This window comes from Rhea pennata, chromosome 8 (genome assembly GCF_028389875.1).
Source record: "Rhea pennata isolate bPtePen1 chromosome 8, bPtePen1.pri, whole genome shotgun sequence".
Classification (NCBI taxonomy): Eukaryota; Metazoa; Chordata; class Aves; order Rheiformes; family Rheidae; genus Rhea; species Rhea pennata.
The window spans coordinates 11,354,793-11,370,674 of record NC_084670.1 but is presented as its reverse complement, the minus strand read 5'-3'; the positions used below and the strand labels follow the sequence as shown (position 1 = coordinate 11,370,674).

General features: G+C 39.1%; 1 protein-coding gene across 2 annotated transcripts in view; it reads right to left on the bottom strand.

Moving 5' to 3' along the window:
- The window catches only part of TESK2 (testis associated actin remodelling kinase 2), a 79,620-nt gene that overhangs the window by 8,481 nt on the left and 55,257 nt on the right, over window positions 1–15,882 (bottom strand). For both annotated transcript variants that reach the window (XM_062581163.1, XM_062581164.1), the window contains 4 exons: window positions 6,853–6,935; window positions 4,663–4,738; window positions 2,851–2,934; window positions 1,626–1,712 (listed from right to left, as the gene is read on the bottom strand). In XM_062581163.1, coding sequence (XP_062437147.1) covers window positions 1,626–1,712; window positions 2,851–2,934; window positions 4,663–4,738; window positions 6,853–6,935 — 330 coding nt within the window. The remainder of the gene's footprint in view (window positions 1–1,625; window positions 1,713–2,850; window positions 2,935–4,662; window positions 4,739–6,852; window positions 6,936–15,882) is intronic.

Sequence of the window (15,882 nt, the reverse complement as noted above, 5' to 3'; positions counted from 1 at the left end):
AATTTCCTGGCATAGGAAAATGTCTTTTTCTGCTTTCCCTATCCCACTGAAAAGGTAGGGCAGGGGCAACACGAAAGCACGCTCTCTATATTCCAACAGTTTTACCAATCTGTGAATCTTAGAAGGCTGTTGCAAGCTACTGAAAGTTAGAACAGCTCTCTGGCTATTTTCATTTGTGCTAGGCAGGATCCAGGACAACAGCAGCAATGGAAAAGTGGCTCAGAGCAACTTTTGTCTCTTGTATCCTGAGCACTGCAGGTTTTGCTCAAATGGAATAGAAGGTTCTTCCCTCAGGGCTGCAAGTCCCCACAGCTCAGCTCATGCTGCTATGCTTTCTGCATGATCATACAAGATTACATTTATAAGCCTGAATGCTTATACTGGGGTAACCATAAGTTTTAGACTTCCTTGCAAGTAGTTCTTTTTAAAAACACTTTACAACAGCATATCAAAGAACTTTTAATGTAATACTCATAGGCATCTGGATTTACTGGTTTTCTTAGGTTGCCCTAAAATGTTTCTTGACTTTACAAAACCTCATGGTTTTGCGTATTTAGTTCAGCTGATCAGCTGAGCAATAGTTTACTGTTTATTATCTCTTAAATAATAAAACATTACATAAATGGCCCCATCTAAGACGACTGATGCACAGATCACCTATTACCAAAGCACAACACGCTTAATAAGAAAGATACAAGGAAGCCTTATCTGTTTGGCACCTTTTTCCTTACATGAAAGCATTTTTGCTAAGCGAATTATTACACATTCCACACTACAACCAGCATATTAATGGCTTGATTAGAAAGGCAGTTGCTTCCAGTTTCTTCAAGGCATAACTAGGCTCCTAGCAAAACTCAGGGAAGGGACATTTATTATGCAGGAGAGTGCATCTGATGATGGCCAGCAGGAAGAAGACCTTCTCTGAACACAGCAAATTCTTACATGAGAATATAAAATAAGTCACTTCTTTCTTCACTAGTATGGTTTTACATTGAATTTCACCTGTGCTGAAAAAAAAAATGGTTTTAATCATGTGCCATGTGTTTGGATGCAGTATGACTTCTGGGCACTACAACTGGGAGATGAAATTTCCCAAATCAAAGCCTAGCTCTAGCCAAACCATTTAGCGCTCTCACAGACAAAGCATTTCATAAACATTAGTCAGACATACCAGTGCCTTAGTGAAGTGAGCTCCACTGTACTAAGGTGAAATCAGAGGTACAGCTTGTCCAGAGTAAGGCTATAGTTCCACAGACACTTTCAGTATCCCTTTACACTCGCTTGTGTCAAGAGCTGCAGTGCCCCTCACACTCACTTGCTCACACTCACACCTTTACAGCATTTTTCCCTTGTGCAAGCATTTGTAGGTGAAGGTGAAAAAAGAGCTCAGGGGCAAAAATTTCTATCAAGAGTACAAACTGATGAGGCTGTTTCTTTCAGCAGCAGTGCCAACATAAAACCAGAGCTGGGTTATCAGAACGTATGCTGCTTTTATAAGTAAACACTTATAAAAGTGTTTACACTTTTTTGTTTACAGTTTCTTCTGTAAATGCTTTAAGCTCTATTTTCAAAAGCCAAAGAGAAAACTCCAGTTTTTGCTCCTTCCATTCAGTTAGGATACTCACATTACAGCAGTTGAAGGCCAGCTGGAGGAAGTCAGGGGGACAGTCTCCCACCATGTGCTGGAAGGCATCATAATCTAATCCAAAATTCTGTACAAACACGAAAACAGCACAGAGTGCAGAGATATAAATGAGGTCTGCTATCTGGCCCAAAGCATCTTCTTTTCAACTCCTGCCATGAAGTTATCAGGAATAACCATGAACACCATCTCTGAGCAGCCACAGAGAGAGGATTTCGAGAAAACTTCATGCAGTGAAGTGCAGCACTCCCATCAGGATTATTTGATATAAAATACCAAGAGAATTATTTGACTTCACAGCCCATCGTTCTTTCGGGCATTAACTGCAATTCATTGCACTTGAAGTGCTATCTGCGTGTTTCTGGAAGTGGTTTTCTATATTATAATGTTTCACCATGGTTACTTCCACAGTGTAAATCAAAAAGCCTGCTACGAAACCAGACGCTTGGGTATTATGAAAATTTAACAATAAAAATGGTTAACTTTTCAGTGGATGGTACTACTAGATCAGTAATACGAATTAACCAGTTCCTTACACCTTTATACACAGGATCTGAAAGGCAGAGAAACAAATGGGTTTCTTATTCACTGCACTTCAAATCCTAAGCCATTTTGCATTTTCAGAACTGGAGAGGGAGAGACAATTTGAAAGACTACAACATAGCAGGTCAAGAGGTACCTTACAGATGAGGTCTCTCCAACCTAAAGCCAGCTGAAGAAGAGTCTCCCTTGATTTTTCAATTTTACATCAGATCCACAGTGCTTAGTAAAGACTACGCTAAAATAAGGGTGAGCCCAAACACAGTTCCTGCCCCTTGCGCATGGGGAGCCTGCTTAGAGGATGCAGTGTGCCAGAAGTGCTCCGTGCTGAATTTGACAGGTCTAGAAGTCTCCGTGAGCTATCGCTCCATGGAAGGAAGGTCACTGCAACGCTCTCAACGTTCTGCCAGTCAGGGGAAAGTCTGGGGCTTCTGAAAGGATTCTCCATGAGGGTTTTAGCTGGGCACAAAAGCTGAGCCTGCATCAAAACGTCTTCGATGGAGCTTCTTACAGTAATGGCACAGAAAAACAAAGGCCTTTTAGAGTCTCTTTCTAAAGTAACACCTATTTGTCATCATCTCTGGCAGCTGTGCCAAAAAGCACTAAATGCTAGCCATTATCACAGGATATTTACAACCTCCCACCAATGTATAAATGTAACCACTTACTTCTGTTCGAGGGAGATAGTCTGGATCTGCTTGTATTCTTGCTATAATCTCACAGAGAATTATGCCATAAGAAAACACATCCGCCTGAGGGGGGAAAAATAAATAGCCGCATGGTTCAGCTATGAATACTCAGCATTCTTATCTGCCATTGAGTTTCTCCTTGCCCCAAGTGGTTATTGTGAACAACGAAACCAACACCACGAGGCCTGCAACCACCAAACAATCGTAACATAACTTCTCTTTTCCACATGAGCAAACATACTCACAGTAAAGTGCTCCTGTTGCACAAAGAGCAACAGTAACATTAAAACCTTCACATACACAGAGAAATATTCAAACCGTTCTTACTTCAGCAGTGTCAAAATAACCAAACAAAAAATCCTCAATTCCTTCCCTGAATAAGGAACGGTAAAGTTGTATTTGATGTCTGACAGATGGGAGTAATTAAAAACATAGCCAAAATACAACATGCCTAATATATCACTGGGGTTGGAGAGAGCAGTTTAGAATACACATGATCACAGCTTATCCAGAATGTTAATGCCCTTTTTAAAAAAGGATTAAATATTTCTCTTCTCACTCTTCAGCATCTCTGGAGAAAACGGTGTCCTTCCCAAAGCCTAAGATCTGGTAACAGTGTACGCTAGCATCAAATCAGCCTCTGTGGAAATTTCCAGGATGCTCAGTTATCACTTATCAGGATGCACCTGGAGTTACACAATTCTAGTTCCTCAGAGTCCCACAATCTGAATTTAGCAAGTAAAAAAAAATTAGGGAGACGTGGAAAGCAGACCTATAGAGCAGGAGCCTGCCTCCCTCACCCCTTAGATATCAGGCAAACTTATATGCCAGCGCTCATGTTGAAGGAGCGCTTCTATCTTCTTTAGTCCTCCATGTCCTAGGGTGAGTAAAGAACATGGCACGATAGATTTTATTATTATTATTATTATTATTAATTTGGGTCAACAGGAACTCTTAACAAAGCTTTGAAATTACTACATTCATTACTGAGGTAGCTATTGCTTTCCCTCAATTTCCCCCAATTAAACAGATTATCAACTGCTGGCAAAAAAGGTGCAGGATGTGGGTTTTATCACAGAAAGTCACAGTTGTAGCACTAAACTTGCCTGCATTTTAGAGAATGTCTTTGCACTAATGAGAGAAAAGCCTGTGTAAAGAAGAGCCTGACTCAAAATACTATTTCTAAAATCTAGTGTGATCTGGTCCTCCTCAGAAAGAAACATTTCCCAACGCCACAAATAGAAAAACATAGAAATTCCTTTGGAGAAATTTTTACTTAGGTATCTTATCTTTGAGAATTGTCCTTTTTTTTCATAATTAAAATAATTTTACAACTTTACACAAAGACCTCTTGCTTCTACCAAGTTTTCACTAAGTTACAGTCAGGAAAGTAACCACAGTTCTATTTAAAAACAAACAAACAAAAAGAAAAAATGAAGTGTCACCAGATATTTCGCATGAGACCTGATTATATTAAGTTGTATTAGGCAAAAATATGGTAAAGGCTTATCTACGTGTGGGTTTTTTTTTTTTTTTTTTTTTTTTTTAAGAATGGGAATATCTTAACAGTGAATCACACTGAAGGTACTTTTATTTCTGCATGAGACTCCAAAACATGCATTAAAAATTAGCTCTTCAACCCACATTCTCCCTTAGTCAGAGTCACCTACTGAGTACAAGAATATAACCAGTAATAGTGGTGACAACTTTTAAGTTACGACAATCCTAGATCTTGTATACAGGTACTGAAGAGAAACATCTGACAACTCAAATCCACCTGCATGTACCTACCTTTTCATTGTAAGGTTCGTCTCTGAGAACTTCTGGTGCCATCCAGAATGGTGAACCCACCACTGGTAACTTCTCACTATTATACATATATATGTATATATGTACACACACATACATACAGATAGTTAGATAAATGTGCACACATATATATACAGAGAGAGAAAGACAGAGACAGAGAGAGAGACAGAGAGAAGAACCATTAGGGAAATTCTTTAATTCATGTGATGTTGAGTACTTTCCATAACTCCAAGTATCTGCAGAAATTTCCAGCAAAGGAAAGTCTATACAAGCGGGTTCCATAACATACTGTATTTTACATTGGTATCCCACTGGAGTCACTGGAACATTCTTTTATTTCTTCAAACAATTTATTGTATTTCCAGTTTCTAAGTCTGGTTTTTTTGGGGGGAGTGGGGCTGGGTTTTTTTGTTTTTTGTTTTTTGGGTTTTTTTTGGTAAGGCCACAGGCCTAGTTTCTGAACTTTTTGCAAAGTAGCCTCCTTTACATGGAGATCAGTTTCTGGCTAGATGTCAAATTCTCCATTAATGCAGCAGTATATGCAGGTATCCCCACACATATATCTATAAGCAGCTCTATTAGCAGAAAGTATTCAGCACAACCTGCTATTGGGAATTAGTCTTGATTTTCATGCCCAGATTTTAAGAAAATTGTGTATATTACAGAATAAAAACTTGTCTAGTCTGAAGCACATATGATAAAATTATAGAAGCTCTTTGAAAGATTTGCAAAATTATTTCTTTAAAAATGTCAAAATTGATCAGATTAAACCTTTGATAGAGAAAAATGTAAAGTACTCAGGATGCAGCTGATTTGAAAAATCTGCCATGTTCCCATATGGCTGAAAACTGCATTCTTGAGAGGCATCAAGGTTGTCCCCCACCTGACCTTCAAGGAATGAACACCTCTAAAGACAAGACCACTGAAGGCCTCAAATACAGTGGCTCACTAGTCAGCAAACTGGAAATAACATGACAGCATTTGGAAATGGAGGTGAGGCAATATCAAACCCAAATGGTGGCTACTATAACAACTGTATTATGTTATTTATTACTGTATCAAGCTATCTTTACTAGAACTATTACTACACACTCAGTTTTCAGGAGATCTCAAAATGGGTATTAAGAACACACTGTGGCTGTCCTGATTTTGTGATGGCTTTGCATTAATACAGCTGAAGCTTTCATCATCTGAAAAGGCAGAGATTTCACAGAAGTATACAAGACAAACATTTGTAGTTCCTACTAAGCTATGAGTAATTTGGAAAATGTTTGTTTTGTTAAGCTTTTGGATCAATCTCTCATTAACATAAATACAAACTTTCAGAACCTCCCAAGCTATAGCTTTGGGAGATGTGCAATTAAAAACAAATAGTGCATAGCTGGGGTCCTTTTTCACCGTTTTCTTTGCAGCCATAACAACTATTATTTATTTTAAGTAAAAGCAGACACTGAAGAAAATTTGATAGAACATTTCACAGCCAGAATATTCTGAAATACACAAGTCAGTGTACAGATGCGAAAACAATGAAATCCTTGTCTTTGATCTCCCTAATGGAGGGAAGACAAAAGGACCATTTCCAGCTGTACCAATGGCTTGTAACAGTCACCTGTGCATTCCTCAAGTGAGCCAAGATCACAATTTCACCCCATGGAAAGCAAAATGGTGAGCTACTTTTAGGCAGTATTTTTTAATATCTTTTGGTTACAAACCTGGACCTTAACAACTAGCCTAGAAATTGAATAGAGAAGGGAAAAAATAAAAAAGGGAATGCCACTAAATACTGTCTATGAAAATAGGAAGGTGCTAATTGTAAGTGTTTACAGTCAAGGAAGAGGAGCTTTATTATAAAATCATCTCAATCCAGAATGCTGGAGAGTTCTTTCCAAAAATCTCAAATACCTGCTCAGGAAATCTACTGAAAAGCTTGACTGAATCCTCTAATCACTGGAACATTTTTAAAGAACAAACGTCGCCACTAAATCTACCGAAATGTGCCCTAATTACAGCTGGAACACTGGTCATTCAGCCCACAGCTCTAGACTGAAGACTGAGGATGTCTTCTGCAAATTGTATATCAGAATGCAATAGTGGCCTCAGGGATTCAGCTAACTACAGCTTCTGATCTGCAGTGGGCAGTGCAACTGTCTGTATTTTGATTAGTCCACATACCTGTGATCAGGAATCTTCTCTGCCAAACCAAAGTCCCCCACTATTGCTGAGTATCCATTCTCATCATGTTTTATTAAGCAGTTCTGGAAAAGAAAAAGAAAAAAAGAAAGAAAAAACCCAGAAGATTTATTGTCTGAGCATGAAACTCATTCCATTTGTTTTATGTATTTTAAATTTAGAACAAGATCACAAGATATTGTTTGAAAGACATTCATCTACGAGAAGCTTTTGTCTGAAAGCAACCACCCCTTTCCCCCTACCCTCCCCTGCCCCCTTCCCCTGCACAATCACATGCCTGTCAAACTTACAGATGCTGCAAACAGCCTTACACTTGGTTAATAATCCACTTAAAAACTTGCTGAGGCAGCAGGCAGCCACAGGCAGCCCATATCCAGCTAGATTCTAGCAAGAATTAAGATGATTTATCCTCTTTACTGTTAAAATATGCAATATATGCTGTTCACTACGACTCCTTGAAATTTCCCTTTATAGTTTGCCTGGGCCTGAACAGAATACACAATCAGAGCAGACTCTAAATGCCTTTGTATGCTTTGCTACATTAACTACTTAAAAATGAAAGGAACTCATTGCTTTGCAATAGATTACCATTAGAAAATAGAAGATGTGGGAACTCTAAATGTGTTTAAGTCTCAAATCAAATTCTTTATTCTACAGCACATCATAAAGCGTGATTTAAGCAAAACAGATAACAGGAAAGAGTTGTCCACCTTTTCCTTTCAAGCGCCCCTTCCAGTGTTAGGAGGAAGGGCAACTTAAGGACACATTCAGATGATTCAAATCCGGCAGGATCATATCACATGCAGAGTATTACTAATTTTGTTTATTTATTTACAACCCTGAAAAACATGCTTTGACTATTCCAGTACTACATGTTTTTGCTTCTCACCGAATGAATCAGTAGCTGACTTCCCTCGGTTTTTCGGTCTTGCAAAGAGTAGGGAAGTCAGAATTCATTCCTCTACCACATGCTTTGCTTCATATCCTTCTGCAGCCAGTACAATAGTGACAGGCAGCAAAGCCACTGCTGACAACTACTGAGTGGTACCCTCCATTAATTAGCTAAACAGCTGGAAACACACTTTCTAGTTTTATTGTGCTTGGATGTACAAAAGCCTCTCACTGACCTCAGAATATTAGCTTGTTTATATAACGCAGCTACTAAGAAAAGCGGGTCCCTTGGCAAAAAGATCAAGTTCAAGTCATCAGTTTTGCATATTCAGAGATGAGTGTGACCCAGGCCACAAACAAGTTTTCTTCCTGCCAACTGAAAGGTTAAATGAGCCATTCTTGTGATCACGTAAAGAAAACGCATCCTGGGCTCCTGAGGTGCAAAGTTCTGTTTATTTAGCATGACTCAAGTATAATAAGTACAGCTAATTTGGGGATTCATAAATGTGTACAAAGTTAAATCAATCACAGTTGCCCAAAGACCCGTAAAGCTTCTCAGTTATGGCCTTTTATCTTTTATCAAAGAGCACGTTCATTCAGCTTGCCTCTGTTTAAACATTTGCTCACTATAAGATGGACTTAAATTCAAGTAGAATAAAACACCGCTGAAGATCTTACTAAAATGATTCGAACAGACGTGGAATTTTATTGTGTTCCCCACAGAAACAAGTATATGAGGACACCAGAGACTACACAGTGTGCACAAATGCTGATACTAGTTTATGCAGCAAAATCTCAGATTATTTTCTACCATTGATTTTCAGCAGTTAAAGATGATCTGTAATTTGACATTTAAAAAAGTAGTTCTATGATTCACAGAAGAACTACTTCTAAAAACTAGATTTCCTTCCTGCATTTGACTATTTACATTTTGCTCAGTTTGAGTAGCAAGACTGCAGCAGTTCACTTTACCTTCTAGCTTTTGTGTATTAGGGTTATTCCCCAGTAACTCTTGTTTTGCAAATGATGCAGGGGAACATTTGACTTTAGACTAAGAACTGTTTTCACTGGAATTAAAAATCCACAGAAATATTTCTACCGAGTTGAAGATACGTAGTAACTTACAGGACTGCTTTAATACAGAAAGAAGGCTTAAACGTAATATAAACATGACGGCAAATTCTTCTGCAGCTTCTTAACATTATACATCACATCCCATTTGACAGAAATACACCACCAACCAAAGATGAATAACCTTCCCCCCTCGCAGCCCCAGGCAGTCTCAGCTCTCAGGTGCAGCACTGAACTGTTACACAAGTAGATTATTCCCAGATAATTCATAAATTAAACCAACGCAATATCCAATCCAGCTGCCCCATAATGCTTCCTGACAGCTCCGACCCCTTGCCGCTCGAGCAGGAGGAGCTGCGCCTGCTGAGAAACCAAACAGAAATGACACCCGCTGTGTCTGCCAGCTCCTTCAGCTCCCGGAGACCTGCCAGAGACCGGCACGCCATGGCAAGGCAGTGGGGGAAGCCCAGGGCTACGCTTCTGCTGTGCAGCATTGATCAACAGTTCAGCTGTGATGGGCTGCACGAAATTAAATGGCAAAGGAGGAAGCAAAACTCTTCCCTTTTATTAGTGGAAGTCAGACTTCCGCCTACATATGAAAGAGGCACTGAGTGTGAATTTAAATTCATTAGGATAGGTATTCCAGGACAAGAATGATTATCTTGTTTACACTTAAATCAGCTGCGAGCAGGTGACATGCACCAAACTTAGCCAAAATGGCAGTGACACTACAAATGTTCACTATAGTAATACTAAACTGATTTAATTCAACTGGTGCAAATTTATGTGGCTAAGCACCAATGTTTTGGAACTCCCAAAAGACGGAAGGCTAGTCCTACTGAAATCAGAAGTAAAGCCCTTCCATTTAAACTAGTGCGGTTAGATGTCAGCTTTCAAGCCTATGCTGTTCATTCAAGACAAACTTTTGCAGAAAGTGATGCACCATTCTGTGCTGAGGGGGACTATATGAAGAACCACCACCCCCCTCCTCCATCCTTCCTGTTCTAGCGAAGCCTTTATGCAACCGTGTACCAAATACACAGCACAAGTAATTTAATTGCCAGATTTAAGATGCAAATCATGAAGAAGGCTACTGACAAAGCACACAGTAAGTTCACGTGCAGTCAGTGACATAAACTTCTATGCGCTCACATTCTACTATCAATATAAATCAGGATCAAAAAGAGGTAAAGCTTCATTAGAGACTAAAAGGCTCAAAAAAGCTCTTAAATTTAAGCTAGAGGTGGTATTTTAGTAAAAATAGTACAATAAACCACACTGTACTGTTACTACTGATAAAGCACTACTGCTCAGTTTCTAAAAAAAGACAGAAATGTGTGTATCATTTTGGTATGAAGACATTTCATTACTGGAATCTGGCACAGAAACACAGGAGTTCAAACCCCTCTCTAGTGGAAAGCAAAGCTTGAAGAACAGCCTGTGAGATGAAGTGCCAAGCAGTTTTACAACATGGGCTTTAGAAAAACGCATCCAACTTACCATTGCACTATTTGGATAAACTGCAACACAATACAACATGAAGAACTCCCCAAGCGTTCTTGTTGGACCTTTATAGAGGCATGCTGTTTCCTCTAGAAGCCCACAAAGTCAGAGAGAAGAGTTTTTTTTCTTCCTAAGTGGGCACCCATCAGCCCTTCCTGAGACAGTCTCATAATAAAAGCAAGGAGCTCTACACATGAGCCCTAAAGAGTTAACGTAGCTGTTTATGCAGAGACAGATGTGAAAGAACATAAAGCCCCCTTTGTATGTAACAGGAGCTTAACATCTGCTTTGCACAGCATAATCCCACTAAGACAAATGCAATATTCTACTCTCCCTTTTACATAAACAAAGACCAAAATAGACTCAAGAGTTTCAGAGTTAAAAATAAGTTGCTTAGATGAAGAAACTCCATCGTTTTATTTTTCAATATGACCTAGAAACTTAACTCTTCAGAGATTTTATCGTGCACGAGAAAATAAAAGAATGCTACTGCAGTCTCATTTGCAACCCTCTGATAACTGTTACAGAATTTAAATACTTGAAGATCAATTGGGATGTATCAGCTGCTTTTAAAGTGCTATCCCTTAACAGAAATACCTTTGACAATTAGATATACAGCAGGAAGTTTAAAAAAAAAAATCTATCTAATATTGTAAACTAAAACCAGTTTGTTTAGAGGACAAGCTCCAATTGGGTCCCAATCACCAGTAAGGGTTTACTAATGTGACTATCATCTGAATAATCAACTGCAATAGCTATTTTTTGCAGTGCAAGCCCTCCCCTGCAGTGCAAAATATCCAGGCGGGAGCTTACTCTAGCACAAAGGGGACCTTACAACAGCAGCAGCAAATACAGGATGCATCAGACAAAAGTTCTGTTCATTGCTTGGGTTTTATTTTGTTTAAACAAGCAAACAGCACACAAGGTAAGTAGTAAGGGTATTTCATTTCAAGCCCAAAGGCAGTGAATCGATATTCCATCAGTCTACAGTAACTGCTTACTCGGATGCCTGTCCCACAGTAAGAGACAACTCCTCTCTCAAAGAAGGGCGAGCATTACACATTTACTGTGAACTGAAAGCGTATGTTGGCAACAATATAAATACACACGCGCACAAACACATACATAGGCCTAGAGATTAAATTTCTTCAGATTTTATCATCAGTGGAGCTTACAATGCTCCCTAAGACTGCTTGCCACCTACTATTGTTTATAAACCCTTGTTTTCAACTGTTCGTAATTCTGTCAAACAGAAAGGCATTTGTTTCAGGGTTTTTTTTTTTTCTTTTAATACTGAGTTTTGTTTTGTTTTTAGTTTCAGCTAATACAATTCAGCTGCTTTGGAGAACAAACCTAGAAAAGGGATATCTGATCTGGGTTACCAGCAAGTTTTGGAAAAAAAAAAAAAAAAAAAAAAAAGGGAAGGAAGGTTGGGGGCAGGAACTTGGAGCAAAAAGAAAAGGTAAAGTCCTGGAACAAGGATGCAAAGCCTGGATGGCAGCTGGCACTGTAGGTGAGCAGGAAGGACCAGTCAGACACAGACTGGATATGATCAGCCTTGGAGGAATGGGCAGACTCCTAGCGGATGGTCCCTTCTTACTGCCCAGAAGCGTTCTTATTCTTCTCCCTACTAATGCTTCATGGCAAAAACAAGCTATGTGTAATAGTAATACTAACTATTGATAGTAGTACTAATTAGTAATACTCCATGTATTAATTACAGAATTAAAGCAAACATATTTGCAATCAATCTCAAGGTTCTAATCTTTCAAATGAATTGCAAAATGCCATTGCTATTTTTCCACCCATTTTTTTAAATAGGTAGAAAGTTGTGCACAAAATAACCTATATCAAAAAACTAACGTTGCACTCAAAAGATGGGAAGCAAAACTTTTTCTGAAAACTTACTGTCTTTCTGCTTAAGCATATGCATTCAGGTAACGTCTTTAATTACATGATCACACAGCCAATTTTCCACTGGGCACCCATGTGTTTTAAGACTCCTGCCACTCTTGCCACAGACACAAGAAGGTGAAAGAAAGGCCGGGAAAAGATGAAAAGGAAAGACTGAGCTTGAGATAAAGGTCTTCAGCCTCATGGTTAAGACAGTCGCAGTAGTGCCCCAGGATCTGGATTCCGCCCTTCACAGGAGGATTCTGTGACAAGGAAACTAGTTTAACAAAACCTTTCAGAGACTCTTGCTAATCTTGTGCTCTCTCTGCCTCTAGGGGTCAAGCTTGACTATTTTCTAAGTGCAGTACACTTCTAACTGCCCCCGAGGTCAGTGAGCATATTACTTTGAACTTAAAAACACGTGTAAAATACCAAATAGTCCAAACATAGCCTTAAAACCCAAACCTAATATTCACCAATATTCTTGGTTACTGGTAAAACAGAGTTTGTTCATTGCCTTCATCTCAGAGATACTATAAAAATAAATTCACTGATACTACAGCAGTCACTGCTGTAGGTTCCCAAGGAAATTTACAGTGTGTCCAGAGCAGGGTTTGAATATAGCGCAGAAAATGAGGCGTGAAAGAACTCTGCGTAGTAATGACATTTATTTTGAGGGGTGAGGTACAAAAGAATTTTCTTATATTCTTTTTGGACAATTCTTTTCTCTGCTTTCCCAAACACAATATTTAAACTACAGGCAACAACAGACAGAATGTTGCAAAAACAAGTCAGATTAAGAAAAACTTTATCATAGTCTGCTGGCTCCTATTCAAACACCTCCAACATTTTGCTTCATGATTTCTGTTTTAACAACTGCATCTTCTGTGACCAAGGCTGTCAGAGTTAAAATTCATAACCTGACCTACTTCAAAATCGCTGAAACAGAAAGAAAAGCCTCTTGATTCTAAGAGCCAAATCTTCCTTTGCACACCTCATAAGCCCAGAAGAAAATACCATTCACAGGGCTTGCAATAGTAGTGATGGGGATAGGGAACGAGCCAAGGAGCCTGGCCCTCACATCCAATCTACAGCTGTGGGTTTAGGCTCTACTCCAATCTCTTTATGAGAAGTCAGAAGCGAGGACATCGTATTGGCTTACAAAATGTACAAGTCATCCTGTCTACGCACCTACCATCTGTAGCCTGAAAAGAGCTACTCTGATCACTTTTAACTTTTGACAGATTCAAGTTAGGTTGCTGCTCTTGATCAGGGCAGATCAGCCGATCAGCTACAGCAGCCAAATCTGCAGGCCCAAGGGTTGTGACTCAAACATGGGAAAACATCAGCTGTCCGGGCAGCACAACCGCCTTTACCAAGCACTCCCACTCTCTGAAAAGAGCAGCAGGAAGGGCACAAGTGGGATGTCAGGTTTGACATGCCCTGTGGGCTGCCACATTGACTATACTGACCTGCATCTACTTCTCCACACCCTTCTTCCCTGTGGCCTTCTGCAGTATCAACAGAGTTTTCGTAACTGCACCACATGGACAGTAGCAAGAGATACCATCCAGCCATATACTGATTGTTAAAAATAAGTATTTTTCAACCCTAGAATTCTTTCCTTTTGGGGAGGGGGAGGTTTGCAAGACATCTTTTTCTTTCAGCTTTTATGCAACCAGCACATGGCCACACACAATGCTGTTGTCAGATCAAGACAATTTTGCTGCCGTAACTGATGGAATAAGCTTCAAGCATTCACAATGTCATCTGCTAGAGGAAGCTTCAGGAATTAGAGGTTTGTCAGAAACAAGGAAAAAGGCAGAAATTAGGTCTGAATCCACCCAGAATAATTTTTATAGTGAAATTGATATTCAAGGAATACTTTGCAGTGGGCTATTTGGAACAACGTGACTTCTTTAAAAGCTAGCTAGGAAAAAAACAAACATTTGCACAAAAGAAGAATCATTTACCCAAGAGCAGATTTCCATTTAAAGTATATCTCTCCAATATAACAACATACTACTAAAATTCACAAATACTTGGGCATTTAAGGTTTCATCCACACCAGCTCCAAAGAAAAGAGAAGTACTGAGTGCATACGACACCCCAAAAAATCAGGGAACTAGAAATATTAAGTACAGTCAGCTACTCAGAATACAGCTGATATGTCAAATCCACCCTGGCAGCTTCCAATGTGACCCACAGATACTTTACCTTTAGTGCTAAGAGTAAACCAAAGGTAACTTGTAGATTTTTTTCTTAAAAAAAAAAAAAAAATTATTTACTACTTCCCATGGTCATAGATAAGTTCGTTGTTGCACTAAAACCATATAATCATCCCAGCGGGTACATTTTCTAAACAATGATTTAGACCATTCAACAATAGATAACATTGAAGCACTGGTAGGGCAGTTCCTAAGAATGGCATAAAATTACGCAAAGCTCTGAACAAAGGCATTCACAGAGGACTCAGGAAATGGATTTTCATATGACTAGCCACCACAGCACATGTTATGATAAAAGCAGCAAGCACAGAGTTCTCCTCAGTTACTTTGGTTCCTTGCACTAACAGTGTTTCCTTAGTCTTTCAAACGCACTAAAATTTATCATGAATTGAAAAAAAGGGGGAATAGTAAGTTATATTTCCAGGGTGGGGGAAGGCTGCGTCTCTTATCTATGTGTTCTAAAGTGACTGACATGAGGCTTTCTGAGTATGTCGTATCAAATTGACATGACTCCAAGTCTGGGGCATTTTCACAAAGTTGATATTCTTACCTGCAGAATTCAGCACTTTTCATTTGAAAGGACCTCCAAGGAAACATTTTATGCTTTCCTGACATATTTCCTTTATCTATTAGTTAAATGTATTTTTTCTAGACTAAGTGGCTGTCCTTCATTTGTTTAACATTACACTGAGATAGCTTATAACATGCATTACAGAAGGCTATTAAACTGATATTGTAGAGGAAAGATTAGTAGAACTATTACTCAACTAAAACTAGAGGAAAGACTAGTAGTGAAACACATGGTACCAACATCTTGAGCTGAGTTTTTAACTATTTTCTAAATTAAAAAATAAGAGTTCCTCGTAGCCTAAGGTAGGTCTTTCAGAAGGGTTTTGCCTGAAGTGACATTATGAAGTCCCCCCAAGAACAGTTTTGGAACACTTCCATGTTGCAGGTCCTGAATGAGCTTAAACTATCTCATGAGCTCAAGTAAAGACAGCAGTAGATACACAGGATAGCAAAGCCCTTGTCACACAGTGATGGACTGCAAGATAACAGTGTGATAGTAGGGTAATTTGTTCACAGAGCTGAGTGCGAATTAGTTAACTGCTTCAGCCAACTAAATCCACATAAGTAGTCACCAAAGCAGTTCAGACAAACCCTGTCCGTGAAAAATTCTGACACTGAAATATCACTCCAGAGGACAGCTTATAGATTCACAAAAAAGACTAATGTTGGCATTCAGAAACGATACAAACAACTTGCCTGTACTCTTAAATCATGAAGAGATCAGAGTTTGTGATGCAGTTATGAGAACAATCAGGAAAAAAAGCTCAGATTGCTCGCAACTCATTATATGCTTCAGAAAAATAAAAAATGAAACCTTCATTTCAACATTAGTGTTCAAGAAATGTATCAGTGTCGT